This window comes from Monodon monoceros, unplaced genomic scaffold (assembly GCF_005190385.1).
Source record: "Monodon monoceros isolate NGI ecotype Baffin Bay Population unplaced genomic scaffold, NGI_Narwhal_1 Super_Scaffold_20, whole genome shotgun sequence".
Taxonomy (NCBI): domain Eukaryota; kingdom Metazoa; phylum Chordata; class Mammalia; order Artiodactyla; family Monodontidae; genus Monodon; species Monodon monoceros.
The window spans coordinates 15,803,954-15,831,411 of NW_021703777.1; the positions used below are offsets into that span (position 1 = coordinate 15,803,954).

The 27,458-nt window shown below is 36.7% G+C and overlaps 1 protein-coding gene across 1 annotated transcript in view; it reads right to left on the reverse strand.

Annotated features, from left to right (window-relative positions):
• The window catches only part of STPG2 (sperm tail PG-rich repeat containing 2), a 550,510-nt gene that overhangs the window by 44,438 nt on the left and 478,614 nt on the right, over window positions 1-27,458 (reverse strand). Inside the window, 1 exon segment of the mRNA XM_029234789.1 lies at window positions 4,488-4,528. Coding sequence (XP_029090622.1) covers window positions 4,488-4,528 — 41 coding nt within the window.

Here is a 27,458-nt window from a genome sequence, read left to right on the forward strand (position 1 = left end):
AACTACACATCCAAATTCATCTTCTACCACATTCCCCTTCTGCTCCAGACACTGTTAATTGTTTTGCTCTTCCCAAACATACCAAAATCACTCTGGCCTCAGGGCTTTTGCGCTTGTTGATGCCTCTAAGTAGAAGATGTTTCTCTCATATTGTTCCTGTAATGACCCCTCACTGTTCAGATGTCTCTCCTGAAATGTCCCCTTCACAGAAACTGTCCCTGACCACCTATCTTTTAAAGACCAATGCCACCACCACCATCAGGCTCATGCCTATGCCCTTACTTTATTTTTGTTTGTACCATTTATAATTACCTTAAAAAATGTTTATTTGTTTATATGTCTATTTGTACCATTTGAATGTAAGCTTTAGGAGGCTGAATCATAGCCATCTTGCTCATCCCTGTATTCCTAGTGTCAGGGACATAGTGGGTATTAAATTCAATAAACATTTGTTGAATCAATGAGTATATAAATAAATATATTGCATTAACTATATAATCTTTTAAATGTTTTCATGATGTTCAGTTTTCCCATACAGGTCTGTAGCATGTTTTCTCATATATGTGCAGGTTTTGGTTTGTATCATGCAGCAAAATTTTACAGTTTTATTCCCTGATATACTTCTTTTTATTTCAGATAGTATAGTGTCTTTGTGTGTGTGTGTGATAAAAATTTCTTAATTTGTTATTTTAACTTTAAAGAATTTTTTTTCAATATATACTTGTTCTAGTCACTTTGCAATAGTCTCCAAATATTTTTAATACTGTTTGTTGTTTTCATTTTACCATACATTCATGTCATCTGCATCTCTTAATATTTGATTTTATTTCTTTTTTTTATATTGCATTATTTAGGGCTTCTGGAACAAAGTTGAATGATGGTTGGTATCACTGTCTTCATCCCAGTTTTAATGGGAATAAGACTAATATTTTAACATATAATATTATGCTTACTATCAGGATTTTCTACATAGTTTTAAAATTATTTTGATGTATCAAATCCTATTTTAATTCAGCTTTTTTATTGGAAAAGCTTCCTGAATTTTGAAAAAAAATTTGCAGCATATTTTAAAATAGTTACATTGCTTTTATTCTTTAATTTGTTGATGCATTTAATTACATTAAAATATTTTCTAATGTTGAGCCACTCTTTCATTCCAGGAGTAAACTCTACTTGGTTGTAAGTATCATTCTTTTAATTTCTTGATTTGGTAAATATTTATTGGTCACCTCATAGTCACCTGGCACTATTTCAAGTGACATCTCCAAATGAAGATATCAAATAGGCAGTTGGGTAAATATTGTGGAGTTTTGGGAAGAGAACTAGAGCCAGGTTAGAGATATAATTTGGGAAATATCAGCAGATAGGTGGTATAGATTTGTAGTGTAGTTTAGTGAGAAAAGGGAAAAGATCCAGCAAATGTATCACTGGCACTCCAATATATGAAATCACATTGATGAGAGGAATTAGTATAGGAGATCTAAAAGAAGCAGCCAGTAAGATAGGAATAAACCAAAGAAAGTATGATACCCCAGTAGTCATGATCTAGTCTGTTAAATTTGACTAGAAAGTTAGGTAAAACGAAGGCTCAATACCACTATGACAGTTAACCAGTTTATTTTGTTTTATTTTCAGTATATGTCATAGTGATGTCTATGATTGATTGCTTTCTTAAATCAAAGCAGCACATAAGCCTATATCATAAGGAGACAATTTATAAGATCCCTGTTCCTGGGCTATGAACAGTAATTAGAGTCTTCCATAGTTGTTCACTGGCTGTATCTCTGAATGTGACTGTAAGTCTACATGTGTGTGTTTGCCCTCAATAATTATTAACTGTTGTTGTTTTGTCTTTGTTATTATTTTTTATATAAATTGTCTATTTTCCATTTACTTATATGAGTCATATTTGTTCTCTGACACATGGGTCATTTATACTGACAACTTATTTTGTACAACAGTTTCCCACATACAACTCTGAATTAATAATTGCTTGGGTAGATACCATCAGTTCTAGGGACTTACCTACCATTATCTTCCTAGAAAAATCTGTAACAAAATTTTTGTAGTATTTTAATCTATCCTCAAACATCAAATGCTCTTTATGGTTCTGTTTGTCTTCTCTTTTTTACTGTTCACACCTCCTCCTTATCTTTTTTAGTGTTCACACCTCCTCCTTAACTTATTGTCATTATTTATTATTCTTTCTCTGTACCCTTTTAACAAATCTGTAGTTTACATTAATCCAACAGAATGTAAATCATGTACCATATGATATGATAAGAACAAACACTTTGAGTAAATAAAGGCGAACCAGACACAGAATATATTCTTATAAGAATAGACAGTCTATTAAAAGAGATGGAGCTATCATATAACTAATAATAATATGAGATACAAATTAATTTGTTTATGTTATAGGGGGTAAAGATAAACACATATTCAAAGGAAGAGGTCACTGTGCTTTGGAGTGACAGGTAAGTCAACATTTAATCTGGACATTGAAACATAAATTGATTCTATAAATGTAGAGATGAATAAGTTACACTCAAAGAAGAGTAAACATAATAAGTAAATAAACACAGTGGGATATTGGATCAAGTAGTGTGGTGAATGTAGCAAGAGGTTTCCTTAAGGTAAAATTTATGAATATGAGCTAATAGGAAATAATATTTGAAAAAAAGTATATTAGGATCATGAAATGGAACTTTGGAGTAGGTGGAAATTTTACTTTTTACAGTGATCTACTTGAGTTTTGCTACAGGTAGATTAAAAAGGCATGAACATGAAACATGAATTGGAAAATGTATACTAGAAGACTACTATAATTTTCTCATGATAATCTCACTGACTGTCAATTAGCAACAGAGGATTTGTTTCTATCTTGCATCCCACTTTGGCCTGAGTCCTACTAAAGTATTTTAACGTAGCCTCCAAATTAACAAACTAATGTTTGTAAAAAATGTCAGTTTTCATTATTTTTGTACTTATTTTGTATAGTTTTAGTAAAATTTAATAACTTTAGGTTTACTCTTCTAATAAGATATTCAATTTAAGTATGTTATTATTATTATTACCTAATAACTCACAGATATGATAACAACAAAGATAACTGCAACAAAATGAGTACGGTATAATTTACCATACTACATCTCTATACTAATTAAATTCACTAATTTATTGGATTGAATGACAAGGATACTAATGGTAAGCACAAAATGGAGCCCAGAAACCAAGTCAGAAATGTATGGAAACTTGGTATATGAAAGACAAGACACTATAAACAATCGGAGGATGAATAATAAAAAATTATTCATCTACATTAAAAGTATTTCTACAGTAAAAGTATTTAAATTCCTACAACAACATAAAAATATACTCACCAAATATTAGGTTTCTTAAATAATTTAATATAAAAGCAAATACTTTGAAACTATTAATATATATAGTACAATGTGTTCTGTGTGGGTTAGAAAATGATTATTTAAACAAGAATCAAAAAGGAGGGGGAGCTTAAAGATGGCAGAAGAGTAAGACGCGGAGAGCACCTTCCTCCCCACAAATACATCAAAAATATATCTACATGTGTAACAACTCCTACAGAACACCTACTGAATGCTGGCAGAAGACCTCAGACCTCCCAAAAGGCAAGAAACTCCCCACATACCTGGGTAGGGTAAAAGAAAAAAGAAAAAAACAGCAACAAAAGAATAGGGACGGGGCCTGCACCTCTGGGAGGGAGCTGTGAAGGAGGAAAGGTTTCCACACACTACGAAGCCCCTTCACGGGCAGAAACTGCTGGTGGTTGTGGGGGAAGCTTTGAAGCCATGGAGGAGAGCGCAGCAACAGGGTTGCGGAGGGCAAAGCAGAGAGATTCCCGCACAGAGGATCGGTGCTGACCAGCATTCACCAGCCCAAGAGGCTTCTCTGCTCACCTGCTGGGGCAGGCGGGGGCTGGGAGCGGAGGCTCGGGCTTCCCAGGTCAGATCCCAGGGAGAGGACTGGGGTGGGCTGCATGAACACAGCCTGACGGGGGCTACTGCGCCACAGCGAGGGAGTCCAGGAAAAGGTCTGGACATGCCCTAGAGGCAAGAGACTTTTTCTTGCCTCTTTGTTTCCTGGTGCGTGAGGAGAGGGCTTTAAGAGTGCCGCTTAAAGGAGCTCCAGACATGGGCATGAGACACTAAGGCTTCTGCTGTGCCACCAAGAATCCCGTGTACAAGCACAGGCCACTATCCACACCTGCCTCCTGGGAGCCTGTGCAGCCCACCACTGCCAAGGTCCTGTGATTCAGGGACAACTTCCCAGGGAGAACGCATGGCACACCTCAGGCTGGTGCAACATCACGTCAGCCTCTGCTGCCACAGGCTCGCCCTGCATCTGTACCCCTCCCTCTCCCCAGCCTGAGTGAGCCAGAGACCCCTACTCAGCTGCTATTTTATACCCGTCCTGTCTGAGTGAAGAACAGATGCCCTCAGGCAACCTACCTGCAGAGGCAGCTCCAAATCCAACGCTGAACCCCCAGGAGCTGTGCAAAAAAAGAAGACAAAGGGAAATTTCTCCCAGCAGCCTCAGGAGCAGCAGATTAAATCTCCACAATCAACTTGATGTACCCTGCAACTGTGGAACACCTGAATAGACAACGAATGTTCCCAAAATTGAGGCAGTGGACTTTGAGAACAATGATTTATATTTTTTCCCCTTTTTCTCTTTTTGTTAGTGTGTGTGTGTATGCTTCTCTGTGTGATTTTGTCTGTATAGCTTTGCTTTTACCATTTGTCCTAGGGTTCTGTCTGTCCGGGTTTTTTTTTTGTTTGTTTTTAATTAATTACTTAAAAAATATTTTTTATTTTAATAACTTATTTTATCTTCTTCTTTCTTTCTTTCATTTTTCTCTCCCTTTTATTCTGAGCCATGTGGAGGACAGGCTCTTTGTGCTCCAGCCAGGTGTCAGGGCTGTGCCACTGAGGTGGGAGAGCCAAGTTCAAGACAGTGGTCCACAAGAGATCTCCCAGCTCCACTTAATATCAAACGGTGAAAATCTCCCACACATCTCCATCTCAACACCAAGACCCAGCTCCACTCAAAGAGCAGCAAGCTACAGTGCAGAACACCCTATGCCAAACAACTAGCAAGACAGGAACACAACCCCATGTGTTAGCACAGAGGCTGCCTAAAATCATAAGGTCACAGACACCCCAGAACACACCACCAGACGTGGACCTGCCCACCAGAAAGACAAGTTCCAGCCTCATCCACCAGAACACAAGCACTAATCCCCTCCATCAGGAAGCCTACACAACCCACTGAACCAAACTTAGCCACTGGGGACAGACAACAAAAACAACAGAAACTACAAACCTGCAGGCTGCTAAAAAGAGACCCCAAACACAGTAAGTTAAGCAAAATGAGAAGACAGAAAAATACAGAGCAGATGAAGGAGCAAGGCAAAACCCCACCAGACCTAACAAATGAAGAGGAAATAGGCAGTCTACCTGAAGAAGAATTCAGAATAATTATAGTAAAGATCCAAAATCTTGGAAATAGAATGGAGAATATATAAGAAACGTTTAACAAGGACCTAGAAGAACTAAAGAGCAAACAGAGATGAACAACACAATAAATGAAATTAAAAATTCTCTAGAAGGGATCAATAGCAGAATAACTGAGGCAGAAGAACGGATAAGTGACCTGGAAGATAAAATAGTGGATATAACTACTGCAGAGCAGAATAAAGAAAAAAGAATGAAAAGAATTAAGGACAGTCTCAGAGACCTCTGGGACAACATTAAATGCACCAACATTTGAATTTTAGGGGTCCCAGAAGAAGAGAAAAAGAAAGGGACTGAGAAAATATTTGAAGAGATTATAGTTGAAAACTTCCCTAATATGGGAAAGGAAATAGTTAATCAAGTCCAGGAAGAACAGAGAGTCCATACAGGATAAATCCAAGGAGAAACACACCGAGACACATATTAATCAAACTATCAAAAATTAAATACAAAGAAAAAAATATTAAAAGCAGCAAGGGAAAAATAACAAACACACAAGGGAATCCGCATAAGATTAGCAGCTGATCTTTCATCAGAAACTCTGCAAGCCAGAAGGGAGTGGCAGGACATATTTAAAGAGATGATGGAGAAAAACCTACAACCAAGATAACTCTACCCAGCAAGGATCTCATTCAGATTTGATGGAGAAATTAAAAACTTTACAGACAAGCAAAAGCTAAGAGAATTCAGCCCCACCAAACCAGCTTGACAACAAATGCTAAAGGAACTTCTCTAGGCAAGAAACACAAGAGAAGAAAAAGACCTACAATAACAAACCCAAAACAATTATAAAAGGGTAATAGGAAGATACATATTGATAGTTACCTTAAATGTAAATGGATTAAATGCTCCCACCAAAAGACACAGACTGGCTGAATGGATACAAAAACAAGACCCGTACATATGCTATCTACAAGAGACCCACTTCAGAACTAGGGACACATACAGGCTGAAAGTGAGGGGATGGAAAAAGGTATTCCATTCAAATGGAAATCAAAAGAGAACTGGAGTAGCAATTCTCATATCAGAAAAAATAGACTTTAAAACAAAGACTATTCGAAGAGACAAAGAAGGACACTACATAATGATCAAGGGATCGATCCAAGAAGAAGATATAACAATTGTAAATATTTATGCACCCAACATAGGAGCACCTCAATACATAAGGCAAATGCTAACAGCCATAAAAGGGGAAATCGAGAGTAACACAATCATAGTAGGGGAATTTAACACCCTATTTTCACCAATGGACAGATCATCCGAAATGAAAATAAATAAGGAAACACAAGCTTTAAATGATACATGAAAAAGATGGACTTAATGGATATTTGTAGGACATTCCATGCAAAAACGTGCAAAAACAACGGAGTACACATTCTTCTCAAGTGCTCATGGAACATTCGCTAGGATAGATCATATTTTGGGTCACAAATCAAGCCTTTGTAAATTTCAGAAAATGGAAATCATATAAAGTATCTTTTCTGACCATAACACTATGAGACTAGATATCAGTTACAGGAAAAAATCTGTAAGCAATACAAACACATGGAGGCTCAACAACACACTACTTAATAACCAAGAGATCGCTGAAGAAATCAAAGAGGATATCAGTAAATACCTAGAGGGCTTCCCTGGTGGTGCAGTGGTTGAGAGTCCGCCTGCCGATGCAGGGGACATGGGTTTGTGCCCCGGTCTGGTAAGATCCCAAATGCCACGGAGCGGCTGGGCCCATGAACCATGGCTGCTGAGCCTGTGCATCCGGAGCCTGTGCTCCATGACGGGAGAGGCCACAACAGTGAGAGGCCCGTGTACCGCAAAAAAAAGAAAAAAAGTAAATACCTAGAGACAATGACATTGAAAACACAACAACCCAAAACCTATGGGATGCAGCAAAAGCAGTTCAAAGAGGGAAGTTTATAGCTATACAAGCCTACCTTAAGAAACAAGAAAAATCTCAAATAAACAACCTAACCTTACACCTAAAACAATTAGAGAAAGAACAAAAAGACTCCAAAGTTAGCAGAGGGAAAGAAATCATAAAGATCAGATTAGAAATAAGTGAAAAAGAAATGAAGGAAACGATAGCAAAGATCAATAAACCTAAAAGCTGGTTCTTTGAGAAGATAAACAAAATGAATAATCCATTAGCCAGACTTATCTGAAAAAGGAGAAGTAACAACTGACACTGCAGAAATACAAAGGATCATGAGACATTACTACAAGCAACTCTATGCCAATAAAATGGACAACCTGGAATAAATGGACAAATTCTTGAAAATGCACAACCTTCCAAGACTGAACCAAGAAGAAATAGAAAATATGAACAGACCAATCACAAGCACTGAAATTGAAACTGTGAGGAAAAATCTTCCAACAAACAAAAGTCCAGGACCAGATGGCTTCACAGGCGAATTCTATCAAACATTTAGAGAAGAACTAACACCTATCCTTCTCAAACTCTTCCAAAATGTAGCAGAGGGAGGAACATTCCCAAACTCATTCTACGAGGCCACCATCACTCTCATACCAAAACCAGACAAAGACGTAACAAAGAAAGCAAACTACAAGCCAATATCACTGATGAACATAGATGCAAAAATCCTCAACAAAATACTAGCAAACAGAATCTAACAGCACATAAAAAGGATCATACATTATGATAAAGTGGGGTTTTTCCCAGGAATGCAAGGATTCTTCAGTATACACAAATCAATCAATGTGATACACCATATTAACAAATTGGAGGAGAAAAACCACATGATCATCTCAATAGATGAAGAGAAAGCTTTCAACAAAATTAAACACCCATTTATGATAAAAACCCTCCAGAAAGCAGGCATAGAGGGAACTTTCCTCAACATAATAAAGGCCATACATGACAAATCCTCAGCCAACATAGTCCTCAATGGTGAAAAACTGAAACCATTTCCAGTAAGATCAGAAACAATACAAGGTTGCCCACTCTCACCACTATTATTCAACATAGTTTTGGAAGTTTTAGCCCCAGCAATCACAGAAAAAGAAATAAAAGTAATCCAAATTGGAAAAGAAGAAGTAAAGCTTTCACTGTTTGCAGATGACATGATAGTATAGAAAGAGAATCCTAATGATACTGCCAGAAAACTACTAGAGCTAATCAATGAATTTGTTAAAGTAGCAGTATACAAAATTAATGCACAGAAATCTCCTGCATTCATAGACACTAATGATGAAAAGTCTGAAATTAAGAAAGCACTCCCATTTACAATGGCAACAAAAAGAATAAAATATGTTGGAATAAACCTACCTAAGGAGACAAAACACCTGTATGCAGAAAATTATAAGACACTGCTGAAAGAAATTAAACATGATACAAATAGATGGAGAGATATACCATGTTCTTGGATTGGAAGAATCAACATTGCGAAAATGACTATACTACCCAAAGCAATCTACAGATTCAATGCAATCCCTATCAAACTACCACTGGCATTTTTCACAGAACTAGAAGAAAAAATTTCACAATTTGTATGGAAACACAAAAGACCCTGAATAGCCAAAGCAATCTTGAGAAAGAAAAATGGAGCTGGAGTTTTCAGGCTTCCTGACTTCAGACTATACTACAAAGCTATAGTAATTGGGCTTCCCTGGTGTTGCAGTGGTTGAGAGTCCACCTGCCGATGCAGGGGACGTGGGTTCGTGCCCAGGTTCGGGAGGATCCCGCATGCCGCGGAGCAGCTGGGCCTGTGAGCCATGGCCGCTGAGCCTGTGCATCCGGAGCCTGTGCTCCACAATGGGAGAGGCCACAACAGTGAGAGGCCCATGTGCTGCAAAGAAGAAAAAAAAAAAAGCTACAGTAATCAAGACAGTATGGTACTGGCACAAAAACAGAAATATAGATCAATGCAACAGGATAGAAAACCCAGAGATAAACCCACGCACATATGGTCACCTCGTCTTTGACAAAGGAGGCAAGAATATACAGTGGAGAAAAGACAGCCTCTTCAATAAGTGGTGCTGGGAAACTGGACAGCTACATGTAAAGAGTGAAAATAGAACACTCCCTAACACCATACACAAAAATAAACTCAAAATGGATTACAGATCTAACTGTGTGGCCAGACACCATCAAACTCTTAGAGGAAAACATAGGCAGAACACTCTGTCACATAAATCACAGCAAGATCCTTTTTGACCCACCTCCTAGAGAAATGGAAATAAAAAGAAAAATAAATGGGACCTAATGAAACTTAAAAGCTTTTGCACAGCAAAGGAAACCAAAAGCAAGATGAAAAGACAAGCCTCAGAATGGGAGAAAATATTTGCAAATGAAGCAACTGATAAAGGATTAATCTCCAAAACATACAAGCAACTCATGCAGCTCAATATCAAAAAAACAAACCACCGAATCCAAAAATGGGCAGAAGATCTAAATAGACATTTCTCCAAATAAGATATCCAGATTGCCAGCAAACACAAGAAAGAATGCTCAACATCATTAATCATTAGAGAAATGCAAATCAAAACTACAATGAGATGTCATCTCACACCAGTCAGAATGGCCATCATCAAAAAATCTACAAACAATAAATGGTGGAGAGGGTGTGGAGAAAAGGGAACTCTCTTGCACTGTTGGTGGGAATGTAAATTGGATACAGCCAGTATGGAGAACAGTATGGAGGTTCCTTAAAAAACTAAAAATAGAACTATCATATGACCCAGCAATCCCACTACTGGGCATATACCCTGAGAAAACCATAATTCAAAAAGAGCCATGGACCAAAATGTTCATTGCAGCTCTATTTACAATAGCCAGGATAGGGAAGCAACCTAAGTGTCCACTGACAGATGAATGGATAAAAAAGATGTGGCACATATATACAATGGAATATTACTCAGCCATAAAAAGTAATGAACTGATTTATTCGTAGTGAGGTGGATGGACCTAGAGACTGTCGTACAGAGTGAAGTAAGTCAGAAAGAGAAAAACAAATACTGTATGCTAACACTTATATATGGAATCTAAAAAAAAAAGAAAGAAAATGGTCAGAAGAACTTAGGGGCAAGACAGGAGTAAAGATGTAGACCTAGTAGAGAGTGGACTTGAGGGTATGGGGTGGGGGAAAGTAAGGTGGGACAAAGTGAGAGTGGCATGGACATATGTACACTACCAAACATAAAATAGATAGCTAGTGGGAAGTAGCTGCATAGCACAGAGCGATCAGCTTGTTGCTTTGTGACCACCTAGAGTGGTGGGATAGGGAGGGTGCGAGGGAGGAAGATGCAAGAGGGAAGAGATATGAGGACATACATATATGTATAAATGTTTCACTTTGTTATAAAGCAGAAACCGACACACCATTGTAAAGCAATTACACTCCAGTGAAGGTGTTTTTTAAAAAAAAAAAAAGGAAAATGAATAAAAATAATGCTAATTTGCTAAAGTCCTGATGATATGCATTGTAGGTTCAGAGATATTATCAATCATATGATTATGAGACAAAGCTATTATTCTGAATATACATCAGAGTACACTTAGCATGACCCCCTTACCATCATCAAAATACAGCAGACTATAAATGGTACAAATTGCAAAATGTTACGTACTATAGAAATGCCATAAGAAGTTCTCAAAGTCTACCCCACACTCCATGATTAAAATGAAACTATATAGGGAACCGGCACAAGGTCGAAACCATATTGCATCTTGTGGATTATTAACAGGAATGATATGAGTGTTACAGGGAATGCTACAAGCTCAGGAGGTGGAGAAAACATGGTGGAGTAGAAGGCCCTGCCCCCCAGTGGGTCAAGACACAGCTCCACCTGCTGGGAAGCCTGCACAAGCCTCTTAGAATGGCCTCATCCAACAGGGGGGAGACAGCAGAAGCAAAAAGAACTAAACCCTGTGGCCTGCAGAACACAAACTGCAATGACAGAAAGTTAGACAAAATGAAATGGCAGAGGAATATTTCCCAGACTAAAGAACAAGATAAAACCCCAGAAGTTAAGTTCAGACAGGTAGGCAATCTACCAGAAAAAGAATTCAGAGCAGTGATAGTAAAGACAATCCAAGATCATGGAAAAAAATGGAGGCACAGACCAAGAGATACAAGAAATGTTTAATGAATAGCTAGAAGATCTAAAGAACAAACAGATGAACAATATAATAAATGAAAAATATACTAGAAGGAATAAATAGCAGAGTAAAGGAAGCAGAAGAACGAATAAGTGAGCTAGAAGACAGAATGGTCGAAATCACTGCCACAGAACAGAATAAAGAAAAACTAATAAAAAGAAATGAGTACAGTCTAAGAGACTTCTAGGACAACATTAAATGCACCAGCATTAACATTATATGGGTCCCAGAAGGAGAAGAAGAGAGAAAGCACCTGAGAAAATATTTGAAGAGATAACAGCTGAAAACTAACCTAACACAGGAAAGGAAACAGTCACCCACGTCCAGGAAGTACAGAGTCCCAGGCAGAATAAACCCAAGGAGGAACACACCGAGTCACATAGTAATTAAATTGACAAAAATTAAAGACAAACAAATTATTAAAAGTAACAGATGACATACATAGGAACTGCCATAAAGTTATCAACTGATTTCTCAGCAGAAATGCTGCAGACAAGAAAGGAATGGCATGATATATTTGCAGTGATGAAAGGGATAAACCTACAACCAAGAATACTCTACCCAGCAAGGATCTCATTCAGAGATCCTTGATAGAGGATCCTTTGACAGAGAAACCAAAAGCTTTACAGACAAGCAAAAGTTAAAAGAATTCAGCACCACCACACCAGCTTTGCAACAAATGCTAAAGTAACTTCTTCTAGGCAGAAAAAAATGCCACAATTAGAAACAAGAAAATTACAAATGGAAAAGCTCACCCATAATGACAAACATAAAGTAAAGGTAGGAGATCATCTGCACACAAATATGATATCAAAACCAGAAATCATGAGAAAAGGAAAGTAGAGATGCAGGATATTGGAAATGCATTTGAAATTAAAACAACAGCAACTAAAAACAATCTTGTTTATATATAGACTGCTATATCAAAGCCTCATCATAACCGCAAACCAAAAATCTGCAGTGGATACACACACACACACACAAAAGAAATCCAAGCACAAAATTAAAGTTAGTCAACAAATCACAAGAGAAGAGAACGAAAGAGGAAGGGGAAAAAAAAGACCTACAAAAACAAATCTAAAACAATTAACAAAACTGCAATAAGAATGTACATATTGATAATTACTTTAAATATAAATGGATTAAATACTCCAACCAAAAGACATAGACTGGCTGAATGGATACAAAAACAACATCTGTATATATGCTATCTACAGGAGACTTGCTTCAGATCTAGGGACATATACAGAATGAAAGTGAAGGGATGGAAAAAATATTCCATGCAAATGAAATTTTTAAAAAAAATGCTGGAGTACCAAAAGACACATCAGACAAAAGAGATAAAATAGATTTTAAAATGAAGACTGTTACAAGAGACAAGGAAGGACACTACATAAATCAAGAGCTCAATCCAAGAAGAAGACAAAATTATACCACTTGACTTAAGTGATATTTATACAGTATTTCATGTGAAAGCAGCAGAATATACATTCTTTTCAAGTCCACATGGAACATTCTCCAGGACTGATCACATGCTGTGCCATAAAATGAGCCTTGATAAATCTAAAAAAACTGACAGAGAAATATGTTGCAGATGTAGGAGCAAGGTAAAACTCCACAAGACCAAACAAATGAAGAGGAAATAGGCAGTCTACCTGAAAAGGAAATCAGAGTAATGATAGTAAAGATGATCCAAAATCTTGGAAAAAGAATGGAGAAAATACAAGAAATGTTTAACAAGGAACTAGAAGAACTAAAGAGCAAACAAACAATGATGAACAACACAATAACTGAAATTTAAAATATGCTAGAAGGAATCAATAGCAGAATAACTGAGGCAGAAGAACGGATAAGTGACCTGGAATATAGAATGGTGGAAATAACTGCTGCTGAGCAGAATAAAGAAAAAGGAATGAAAAGAATTGAGGAGAGTCTCAGAGCCCTCTGGGACAACATTAAATGCACCAACATTCGAATTATAGGGGTCCCAGAAGAAGATAAAGAGAAAGGGTCTGAGAAAATATTTGAAGAGATTATAGTCAAATACTGGAAAGGAAATAGTCAAGGCCAGAAAGTGCAGAGAGTCCCATACAAGATAAACCCAAGGAAAAACACATCAAGACACATATTAATCAAACTATCAAAAATTAAATACAAAGAAAAAATAGTAAAAGCAGCAAGGGAAAAGCAACAAATGACATACAAGGGAATCCCCATAAGGTTATCAGCTGATCTTTCAGTAGAAACTCTGCAGGCCAGCAGGATATACTTAGAGTGATGAAACGGGAAAAACCTACAACCAAGATTACCCAGCACGCTCTCATTCAGATATGATGGAGAAATCAAAAGCTTTAGAGACAAGTAAAAACTATGAGAATTCAGCACCACCAGACCAGCTTTACAAGAAATGCTAGAAGAACTTCTCTAGGCAGGAAACACAAGAGAAGAAAAAGGCCTACAAAAACAAACCCAAAACAATTAAGAAAATGGTAATAGGAACATACATATCAATAATTACCTTAAATGTAGATAGATTAAATGCTCCAACCAAAAGAAACAGACTGGCTGAATGGATACAAAAACAAGACCTGTATATACGTTATTTACAAGTGACACACTTCAGACCCAGGGACACATACAGAATGAAAGTGAGGGGATGGAAAAAGATATTCCATGCAAATGGAAATCAAAAGAAAGCTGGAGTAGCAATACTCGTATGACAAAATAGACTTTAAAATAAAGACTGTCAAAAGAGACAAGGAAGGACACTATATAATGATAAAGGGATCAAGCCAAGAAGATATAACAGTTGTAAATATTTATGCACCCAACATAGGAGCAATACAATACATAGGCAAATGCTAACAGCCATAAAAGGGGAAATTGACAGTAACACAATAATAGTGGGAGACTTTAACATTCCATATACACCAAGGGAGAGGTCATCCAGACAAAAAATTAATTAAAGGGAAACACAAGCCTTAAATGACACATTAGACCAGATAGACTTTATTGATATTTATAGGACAGTCCATCCAAAAACAACAGAGTACACCTTCTTCTCAAGTGCTCATGGAACATTCTCCAGGATAGATCACATCTTGGGTCACAAATCAAGCCTTGGTAAATTTAAGAAAATTGAAATCATATCAAGCATCTTTTCCAAACACAACACTATGAGATTAGAAATCAATTACAGGAAAAAAAATTGTAAAAAACACAAACACATGGAGGCTAAACAATATGCTACTAAATAACCAAGTGATCACTGAAGAAATCAAAGAGGAAATCAAAAAATACCTAGAAACAAATGACAATGAATACACAATGACCCAAAACGTATGGAATGCAACAAAAGCAGTTCTGACAGGGAAGTTTATAGCAATACATTCCTACCTTAAGAAAAAAGAAAAATCTCAAATAACCTAACTTTACACCTAAAGCAACTAGAGAAAGAAGAACAAACAAAATCCAAAGTTAGTAGAAGGAAATAAATCATGGAGATCAGAGAAGAAATAAATGAAATAGAACTGAAAGAAAAAATAGCAAAGATCAACAAAACTAAAAGCTGGTTCTTTGAGAAGACAAAATTGATAAGCCTTTAGCCAGACTCATCAAGAATAAAAGGGAGAAGACTGAAAATAAAATTAGAAATGAAAAAGAAGTTACAAATAAAAAAGGATCATAAGAAATTAGTGCAAGCAGCTAATATGCCAATAAAATGGACAACCTGGAAGAAATGGACAAATTCTTAAAGTACCACCTTCCAAGACTGAACCAGGAAGAATTAGAAAATACAAACAGACCTATAAAAAGTAATGAAATTAAAACTGTCATTAAAAATCTTCCAACAAACAAAAGTCCAGGGCCAGATGGCTTCACAGGTGAATTCTATCAAACATTTAGAGAAGAGCTAACACCTATCCTTCTCAAAGTCTTCCAAAAAATTACAGAGTGAGGAACACTCCCAAACTCATTCTACGAGACCACCAGCACCCTGATACCAAAACCAGGCAAAGATGTAACAAAAAAAGAAAATTACAGGCCAATATCACTGATGAATGTAGATGCAAAAATCCTCAACAAAATACTAGCTAACCAAATCCAACAACACATTAAAAAGATAATACACCATGATCAAGTGGGATTTATCCCAATGATGCAAGGATTCTTCAATATACACAAATCCATCAATGTGTTACACCATATTAACAAATTGAAGGATAAAAACCATATGACCCTCTCAATAGATGCAGAAAAAGCTTTTGACAAAATTGAAAACACATTTATGGGCACAGAGGCAACCTACCTCAACATAATAAAGGCCATATATGACAGCAAACAGTATTTCCAATGGTGAAAAACTGAAAGCATTTCCTCTAAAATCAGGAACAAGACAAGGGTGCCCACTCTTGCCACTATTATTCAACATAATTTTGGAAGTCCTGCCCACAGCAATCAGAGAAGAACAAAGAATAAGGGGAATCTAACAAGAAGTAAAACTGTCACTGTTTGCAGATGACATGATACATAGAAAAACTTAAGATGCCACCCTAAAACTACTAGAGCTAATCAATGAATTTAGTAAAGTCACAGGATACACAATTAATACAAAGAAATCACTTGCATGCCTGTACACGAACACTGAAAGATCAGAAAGAGAAATTAAAGAAACAATCCCATTTACCACTGCAACAAAAAGAATAAAATACCTTGGAATAAGCCGACCTAAGGAGGCACAATACTTGTACACAGAAAACTATAAGATACTGATAAAAGAAATCAAAGATGACACAAATAGGTAGAGAGACATACCATGTTCTTGGATTGGAAGAATCAATATAGTGAAAATGACTATACTACCCAAAGCAATCTACAGATTCAATGCAATCCCTATGAAATTACCAATGGGATTTTTCACAGAACTAGAACAAAAAAATGTAACAATTTGTATGGAAACACAAAAGAGCTCGAAGAGCCAAATCAATCTGGAGAAACAAAAATAGAGCTGGAGGAATCAGGTCCATGAATTCAGACTATACTACAAAGCTACAGTAATCAAGAAAGTATAGCACTGGTACCAAAAGAAAAATATAGATCAATGGAACAGGATAGAAATCCCAGAGATAAACCCATGCAACTATGGTCACCTAATCTATGACAAAGGAGGACAGAATATACAGTGGATAAAACATAGCTTCTTCAATAATTGGTACTGGGAAAACTGGATAGCTGCATGTAAAAGTAAGAAATTAGAACACTCCCTAACACCATACACAAATATAAACTCAAAATGGATTAAAGACCTAAATGTAAGGCCAGACACTATCAAACTCTTAGAGAACATAGGCAGAACACTCTTTGACATAAATCACAGCAAGATATTTTTTGACCCACCTCCTAAAATGATAATAAAAACAAAAATAAACAAATGGGACCTAATGAAACTTAAAAGCTTTGCACAGAAAAGGAAACCATAAACAAGATGAAAAGACAACCCTCAGAATGGGAGAAAATATTTGAAAATGAAGCAACTGACAAAGGATTAATCTCCAAAATATACAAGCAGCTCATGCAGCTCAATATCAAAAAACCAAACAACCCAATCCAAAAATGGGCAGAAGACCGAAGTAGACATTTCTCCAAAGAAGACATACAGATGGCCAACAAAGACATTAAAAGATGCTCAACATCACTAATTATTAGAGGAATGCAAATCAAAACTACCATGAGGTATCACCTCACACTGGTCAGAATGGCCATCACGACAAAATCTACAAACAATAAATGCTGGAGGGAGTGTGAAGAAAAGAGAACCCTCATGCATTGTTGGCGGGAAGGTAAATGATACAGCCACTATGAAGAACAGTATGGAGGGCTTCCCTGGTGGCACAGTGGTTGAGAGTTCGCCTGCCGATCCAGGGGACACAGGTTCGTGCCCCGGTCCAGGAAGATCCCACGTGCCATGGAGCGGCTGGGCCTGTGAGCCACGGCCGCTGGCCCTGCACATCCGGAGCCTGTGCTCTGCAATGGGAGAGGCCACAACAGTGAGAGGCCCGCGTACTGCCAAACAAAACAAAACAAAACAAAAAAGAACAGTATGGAGACTCCTTAATAAACTAAAAGTAGAACTACAATATGCCCCAGCAATCCCACTAATGGGCATATACCCAGAGAAAACCATAATTCAAAAAGACACATGCACCCCAGTGTTCACTGCAGCACTATTTACAATAGCCAGGTCATGAAAGCAACCTAAATGTCCGTTAACAGAGGAATGGATAAAGAAGATGTGGTACCTATATACAATGGAATATTACCCAGCCATAAAAAGGAATGAAGTTGGGTCATTTGTAGAGACTTGGATGGACCTAGAGAGTGTCATACAGAGTGAAGTAAGTCAGAAAGAGAAAAACAAATATCGTATATTAACGCATGTATGTGGTATCTGAAAAAATTGGTATAGATGACCTTAGTTAACAAAGCAGAAATAGAAAGACAGAAGTAGAGAACAAATGTATGGATACCAAGGCAGAAGGCATGGGTGGGTTGAATTGGGGATTGGGATTGACTGACATATATACACTGTGATACTATGTATAAAATAGATAACTAATGAAAACCTACTGTATAGCACAGGGAACTCTACTCAGTGCTCTGTGGTGACCTAAATGAGAAGGAAATCCCCAAAAGAGGGGATATATGTATATGTACAGCTAATTCACTTTTCTGTACAGTATAAACTAACACAATATTGTAAATCATCTATACTCCAATAAAAATTTTTTTAAATTAAATTAAAAAAAAATTGAAATCATATCAAGCATATTTTCTGACCACAGTGCTATGAGATTAGAAATCAACTTTAAGAAAAAAGAACTGTAAAAAGAAAAAAACAAAACTCAAACATATGGAGTCTAAACAATATGCTACTAAACAACCAATGGATCACTGAAGAAGTCAAAGAGGAAATTAAAAAATACCTAAAGACGATTGAAAAGAAAAGCACATGATCCAAAACCTATGGGACACAGCAAAAGCAGTTCTAAGAGGGAAGATAATAGTAATACAATCTTTCCTCAGGAAACAAGAAAAATCTCAAATAAACAACTTAATCATGCACATAAAGAAACTGGAAGAAGAAGAACAAACACAACTCAAAGGCAGTAGAAGGAAAGATATCAGAAAGATCAGAACAGAATTAAATGAAATAGAGGTGAAGAAAACAATAGCAACGATCAATGAAACTAAAAGCTTCTTCGTTGAAAAGATAAACAAAACTGATAACCCTTTAGCCAGGCTGATAAAGAAAAAAAGGGAGAGGGCTCAAATCAATAAAATGAGAAGTGAAAGAGGGGAAGTTACAAGGGACACCACATAAACACAAAGAACCATAAGAGACTAGTCGGAGCAACTATATGCCAATAAAGTGGACAACCTAGAAGAAATGGACAAATTCTTAGAAACATACTATCTCCCAAGACGGAAATGGGAAGAAATAGAAAATACGAACAGACCAATCACAAGTACTGAAATTGAAACTGTGATTTTAAAACTCCCAATAAACAAAAATCCAGGACCAGGTGGCTTCACAGGCAAATTCTATCAAATATTTAGAGAAGAGTTAACACCTATCCTTCTGAAACTATTTCAAAAAATTGCAGAGGAAAGAACACTCCCAACTCATTCTATGAAGCTACCACTACCCTGATACCAAAAGCAGACAAAGATAGTACAAAGAAAATTATAGGCTAATATCACTGATGAATACAGATGCAAAAATCATCAAAAAAATACTAGCAAACCAAATCCAGCAATACGTTAAAAGGATCATACACCATGATCAAGTGGGATTTATCCCTGGAATGCAAGGGTTTTTCAGTATCAGCAAATCAGTCACTGTTATACACTACATTTAAAAAGTGACAAAAACCATGTGATCATTTCAATAGATGCAGAAAAAGCTTCTGAAAAAATTCAACAGACATTTATGATAAAAACTCTCCAGAAAGTCAGCATGGAGGAAACGTACCTCAACATAATTAAGGCATATATCAAAAACCCACAGCTAACATCATCCTCAACAGTAAAAAGCTGTAAACATTTCCTCTAAGATCTGGAACAAGGTAAGAGTGTCCACTTTCACCACTTTTTTCAACATAGTTTTGGAAGTCCTAGCCACCAGCAATAAAGGAAGAAGAAGGAATAAAAGGAATCCAAATTGGGAAAGAAGAAGTAAACCTATCATTGTTTGCAGATGACATGATATATACTATACATAGAAAATCCTAAAGATGCTACCAGAAAACAACAGCTCATCAATGAATTTGGTAAAGGTGCAGGATACAAAATTAACACACAGAAATCGGTTGTATTTCTATACACTAACAAGGAATAATCAGAAAGAAAAATTAAGGAAACAGCCCAATTTACCATCACATCAAAAAGAATAAAATACCTAGGTATAAACCTACCTATGGAGGCAAAAGACCTGTACTCCAAAAATTATAAGATGCTGATGAAAGAAATCAAAGATGGCAGAAATTGATGGAAAGATATACCATGTTCTTGGATTGTAAGAATCAATATTGTCAAAATGACTATACTACCCAAGGCAATCAACAGATTCAATGCAACCACTATCAAATTACCAATGGTGTTTTCCTTACAACTAAAACTGTAACATTTTAAATTTGTATGGAGACACAAAAGACCTCAAATAGCTAAAGCAATCTTAAGAAAGTAAAGTGGAGCTGGAGGAATCAGGTTCCCTGACTTCAGATAATACTACGAAGCTACAGTGATCAAAACAGTATGGTACTGGCACAAAAATAGAGATATAGATCAATGGAACAGGATAGAAAGCCCAGAATTAAACCCATGCACCTATGGTCAATTAATCTATGACCAAGGAGGCAAGAATAGACAATGGAGAAAAGACAGTCTCTTCAATAAATGGTGCTGGGAAAACTGGACATCCACATGTAAAAGACTGAAATCATTCTTTAACACCATACACAAAAATAAACTCAAAATGGATTAAAGACCTAAATGTAATACTGGATACTGTAAAACTCTAAGAGGAAAACACATGCAGAACACACTTTGACATAAATCGCAGCAGTATATTCTTTGATCCATCTCCTAGACTAATGGAACTAAAAACAAAAATAAACAAATGGGACCTAATTAAACTCAAAAGCTTTTGCACAGCAAAGGAAATCATAAACAAAACGAAAAGACAACCCACAGAATTGGTGAAAATATTTCAAGTGATGCGACTGACAAGGGATTAATCTCCAAAATTTACAAACAGCTCATGTGGATCAGTAGTAAAAAAAAAAAAAACAAAAAACCCAACCCAATCAAAAAATGGGCAGAAGACCTATATAGACATTTCTCCAAAGAAGACATACAGATTGTCAAGAGGCACCTGAATAAATGCTCAACATTGCTAATTATTAGAGAAATGCAAATCCAAACTACAGTGATATATCGCCTCACACCAGTCAGAATGGCCACCATCAAAATATCTACAAACAATAAATGCTTGAGAGGGTGTGGAGAAAAGGGAACCCTCCTACACTATTGGTGGGAATGTAAATTGGTACAGCTGCTGTGGAGAACAGTATGGAAGTTTCTTTAAAAACTGAAAAAAGGAGCTACCTTTTTCCGTTGGATATGATCCAACAATCTCACTCCTGGACATAGAAAACCATAAAACTAAAATGAATGTTCATTGCCCCACTATTTACAAGAGCCAAGACATGGAAGCAACCTAAATGTTCTACAGAGGCATGGATAAAGAAGATGTGGTACATATATACAATGGAATATTACTCAGCCATAGAAAAGAATGAAATAATGCCATTTGCAGCAACATGGTTGGACCTGGAGTTTACCATAGTCAGTCAGACAAAGACTAATATCATATGATATTGGTTATAGGCAGAATCTAAAAATGAAAGATACAAATGAACTTGTTTACAAAATAGAAACAGACTCACAGACTTAGAGAATGAACTTATGGTTAACAAAGGGGAAAGGTGGTGGGGAGGGATAAATTGGGAGTATAGGATCTACATATACACATTATAATATTTAAAATAGATAATCAAAAAGGACCTAGTGTACAGCACAGGGAGCAACTACTCATTATTGTGTAATAACCTAAATGGGAAAATAATTTTAGAAAGAATATGTATATGTATAACTGAATCACTTTACTGTACACCTAAAACTAATACAACAGTGTAAATCAACTATACTCCAATATAAAATAAAAATTTTTTAAAAATAACCTATATAAGGTACTACATAAAGACAAATAATTCAGTGGACTATGAATGTTCTTTAAAATCTGGCATTCTGGTACTCTGATATTAAGTGCTAGATCTACATTGCAATTAAATAATAGAAATAGCTACAGAACTGAGTAGCATCAACATTTCTCAGTTGAAGTCCTAAAAATATCCCATCAATTTATCATATCATTTATCATATAAATTTATCTAATATATCAATTAGAATTGGATATCCATGGTTAATATAAACAGATCAAGATATCCATTATGGGTGTGGTCAAGATGGTGGAGTAGGAAGACTCTGAGCTGACCTCCACCCATGGGCACACCAAAATTACAAGTATTTACAGAGCAAGGATCTATGAGAAAGACCTGAAGAGTAGCAGAAAAGATCTATGTAACTAAAGATATAAAGAATCATAAAGTAGGAGAGGTAGGGAATGGGGTATAGTCAAAACCAATACCCCTGGACAGGTGACCCACAAATGAGAGAATAATCACAATTGCAGAGGTTCTTTCCAAGGAGCAAGGAGTCCAAGTCACACACTGGGCTCCTACACTTCAAGTGTTTATAGTCCCAGAAGACATAAATAAATAAACACCAAAAAAACACAAAAAGGTTAGGGAATATTGCAATTAAAATGAATATAGGATCTCCTGGGCCTTGCAGACATCTATTGGGTGGGCCAAAAAGTGCCTTCGGTTTTTTAGGAAAAAATAAAAGACACATTTTTCATTTTCACCAAGAACTTTACTGAACAATGTATTCACCCTTTTGTTCCACTATCTTCTGCCATTTTTCAGGCAGCTTCATAATTCCATCTTCCCAAAACTTTTTATCTTTTTGAGCAAAGAACTGTTCCAGGTGCCTTTTACAGTTTTCCAGGGAATTGAAATTTTTTTCCATTAAGAGAATTTGGTAAAGACCAAAATAAATGGAAATCCAAAGGTACAATGTCTGGTGAATATGGTGGATGAATCAGAACTTCCCAGCCAAGCTGTAACAGTTTTTGCCTGGTCATCAAAGAACATGCAGTCTTGCGTTATCCTGATGGAAGATTATGCGTTTTCTGTTGACTATTTCTGGATGCTTTTCCTTGAGTGCCACTTTCAGCTGGTCTAATTGGGAGCAGTGCTTGTTGGAATTAATCATTTGGTTTTCCAGAAGGAACTCATAATAGAGGGCTCCCTTCCAATTCCACCATATATACAACATAACCATCTTTGGATGAAGACTGGCCTTTGGTGTGGTTGTTGTTGGTTCATTTCACTTGCCCCACGATCTCTTCCAGTCCACATTGTTGTACAGCACCCAGTTTTCATCGCCCATCACAATTTGTTTTAAAAACAGAACTTTTTTTATTACATTTCAGTACAGAATCACATGTGGAAATATGTTCAAGATTTTTTTTGCTTATGTGGAACCCAAACATCAAAGTAATGAACATAACCAAGCTGGTACAAATGATTTTCAATGCTTGATTTGGACATTTTGAATATGTCAGCTATCTCCTGTGTGGTATAACGTTGATTGTTCTGTTATAATTTCGATTTGATCACTATCATCTTCAACTTGTCTACCCGACCATGGAGGATTGTCCAGCGAGAACCTTCCAGCACAAAACTTCACAAACCACTTTTGACACATTCAGTCAGTCACAGCACCTTCTCCATACACTGCACAAATCTTTTCATGTTTCAGTTATGTTTTTACCTTTATTGAAATAATAAAGCATAATACGCTGAAAATGTTGCTTTTTTCTTCCATCTTCAATAGTAAAATAGCTATACAAAAATTCACCAATTTTGATAAGTCTTTTTTTAAATGCATGCTGATATGACAGCTGTCACATACAATCTAACAAAATAGTTTCAAATGAAGTTAGAGACAACTAAGTGCTACTAGAGCCATCTTATGGAAAAAACCAAATGAACATTTTGGCCCACCCAATAAATAGGAACACAGCCCTTTCCTCCAACAAGCTGGCACTACATGCTTCCCCAGGTACACACAGACAGGCACATGGGAGCCCAGCCCCAACCAAGAGTGGGCCACCAGCAACCTCATGCACCCTTCAGGCTCTGCAGCCAAACACACAGGAATCCTGCCCTGCCCTCCAGCAGGCACACAGCTACTGCACACAACACAGCGTCACAGCCAACTGGGACAGGGGCCAGGCCCATCTCTCAGTGTACCCACAGTAGTGGGCCTTGCAACAACAGAAGGGCAAATATAGCCCACATAGGGGATACCCCCACAGTGTATAGCTCTGGTGAACAGAGAGAGGAGTGTGCTGCTAACCCCCCATGGGGCATCTCCTACATAATGCCATTTCTCCAAGATCAGGAAACATACCTAATACATAGAAATAAACACAGAGAATTGGGCAAAATGAGGAGTCACGGGAATATGTTTAAACAAAGGACCAAGACATAACCTCAGAAAAAGAACTAAGTGACATAGACATAAACAATCTACCCAATAAAGTGTTTGAGGTAATGACCATAAAGATGCTCACCAAACTCAGGGGAAGAATGGATGAGCACAGTGAGAATTTCAAAAAGATTTAGAAAATGTAAAGAAGAACCAAACAGCTGAAGCATATAATAAATGAAGTTTAAAAATACACTAAAAGGAACAACAGGATATTAGATAATGCAAAGGAATGGATCCACAATCTGGAAGGCAGAGCAGTGGAAAACAAAAAAAAACAAGAAAAAGTTGAAAAGAAAAAAGAATAAAGAATTTTTAAAAATGAGAATAGTTTAAGAGACCTATGAGATAACATCAAGCATACTAATATTTGCATTATAGGGGTCTGAGAAGGAGAAAAGAGAAAGGGGCAGAGGACACCTTTGAGTCATAATAGCTAAAAAACTGGTATAACCCAGGAAAGGAAACAGACATCTAGGTCCAGTAAGCAAAGAAAATTCCAAACAGGATCATCCCAAAGAGGATCACACCAAGATACATTGTAATTAAAATGGCAAAAATTAAAAATAAAGAATCTTAAAAGCAGGAAGAAAAAAGCAACTAAACAGGCTTTAAAAGACATTTTTCCAAAGAGGAAATGCAGATGGTCAACAGGCACATGAAAAGATGCTCAACATCACTAATCATCAGATAAATGCTAATCAAAACCACAGTGAGATACCACCTCACGCCAATCAGATGACTATCATCAAGAAGAACACAAATAACAAATGCTGGAGAGGGTGTGGAGAAAAAGGAACACTTGTACACTGTTGGTGGGAATGTAAATTGGTGAAGCCACTGTGGAAAACAGTAGGGAGGTTTCCAAAAAACTAAAAATAGAACTACCATGTGAGCCAGCAATTCCATTCCTGGTTTATATGTATATAAACCACTAATGGGAAAAGATGTGAAAATTTGCCTTTTGCAGCAACATGTTTGGACTTGGAGGGCATTATGCTAAGTTAGTGAAATCAGTCAGAGAAATAAAAATACTGTATGATATCACTTATATGTGGAATCTAAAAAAATACAACAAACTAGTGAATAAAATAAAAAAGCAGCCTCACGTATATAGAGAACAAACTCTATAGTGGTTAAGTGGGCAGGGGGTAGGGGCAATACAGGAGTGGGAGATATAAACTATTGGGTGTAAGAGAGGCTACAAGGATATATTATACAATACAGGGAATATAACCAGTATTTTTGATAACTGTATATGGATTGTAACCTTTAAAAACTGTATAAAAAAATTAAAAAAAAACAAGAAATTAAAAAGAAATAATATTGAGCATCTGTTCCAACCACAAAGGCATGAGACTAGAAATCAATTACAATTTTAAAAAAACTGCAAAAAACACAAACACATGGAGGCTTTACAATATGCTAATAATAACCAATAGGTCACTGAAGAAATCAAAGAAGAAACTAAAAAATATACCTGGAGACAAATGAAAATGGAAACACAATGATCCAAATTTCATGGGTTGCAGAAAACTCAGTACTAAGAAGGAAGTTTATAGCAATATAGGCATACCTCAGGAAACAAGAAAAATCTCAAACAGTCTAACCTTGCACCTGAAGGAACTAGAAAACGAAGAACAAACAAAACCGAGTTAGTAGAAGGAAAGAAAGCATAAAGATCACAGCAGAAATAAATGAAATAGAGACTGAGCAATCAATAGAAAATATCAATGAAACTAAGAGCTGCCTCTTTGAAAAGATAAAAGTGATAAACTTCAATCCAATCTGATCAAAAATAAAATAAAGAAAAAATAATGTGAAAAATAAAAGAACAGCAATAGAAATCCTATAGCTAGTAAGTAATAAGGGAATGTTACAAATAGCTAATATATTTCACAATTTATATAATACAGATGAATTCCATGGAAGATACAAACCATTAAAACTTACACAAGATGACAGACAATGCTAAGGACCTTATATCTATGAAAGAAATTAAGTATCTGTTTATTCTTTCCCATAAAGAAAACTGTAGGTACAGATGGCTTCAGTGATGAATTCTATCAGTCATGATATGAGAAATTAATGTAAATTCTACTCAGTTTCTTCCAGAAAAGTGAAAGAGATGGAACTCTTCTCAACTCATTTTTTGAAGCCAGCAGTACCTCAATATAAAAATCAGATAAAAACATTACAATAAATGGAAACTACAGACCAATAACTTTTATTAACATAGATGCAAAACCCCATTCAAAAATTGTTTAATCAAGGGCCATCTAAGCTGATTATCTGTGGGCTCAGTGGGTGCAGCTCACATGGGTTTATGCACCAGCAGTCTTGTGAGTGTGTACACACGCCTAAGGGACCTCCAAGCTGATTACTAGAGCCCACAAGCAGAGGCAACCACCAAGTGCAGTGCCAGCAACAGTGATCTTTGTGGGCACACACACCAGGTGGCAAGTGGAGTCACAGAATCACATGTCCTAGAGGACAGCTCCTGGGAAGAACATGCAGCAGCTCCTTTTCCAGAGGGTGTGTTCCAGTCCTGCCTACTTCCCACTTCAGATTAGAACCTCAGGGGGCTTCAACTCCAACAACTGGGGAACAGACCCTGCTTGCAACAGGGCAACCACAGAGCAAACAGGAGGCCTTGTTCAACATCCAGTGTAGGCTCTGGTCACCACAACACCAAACACAACCCACTATGAAGGGATCAAGTGCCAGAACACCCTAAGGAAAGATGTGGTAAACATTCAGAGCAAAAACAGCCCTTGCACCAAAAATACTGGACTCAAGCAGGCTATACAGGTATACTCCCACATAAAAACAACCCTTCAAAATCACAGTACATAACTGTTTCTCCTAAATTCGTAGTCATAAATATAAGAAAAATGAAGAAGCAGAGAAATTACTCCCAACTGAAAGAACAAGAGAAATCTCCTGACAGAACAAACAAGGAAATAGACCTCTTCAGACTACTAAACTCTGACTTAAAAAAGGAGGTAATAAAAATGCTGAAACAATTAAGAAAGGCTATCAATAGAAAT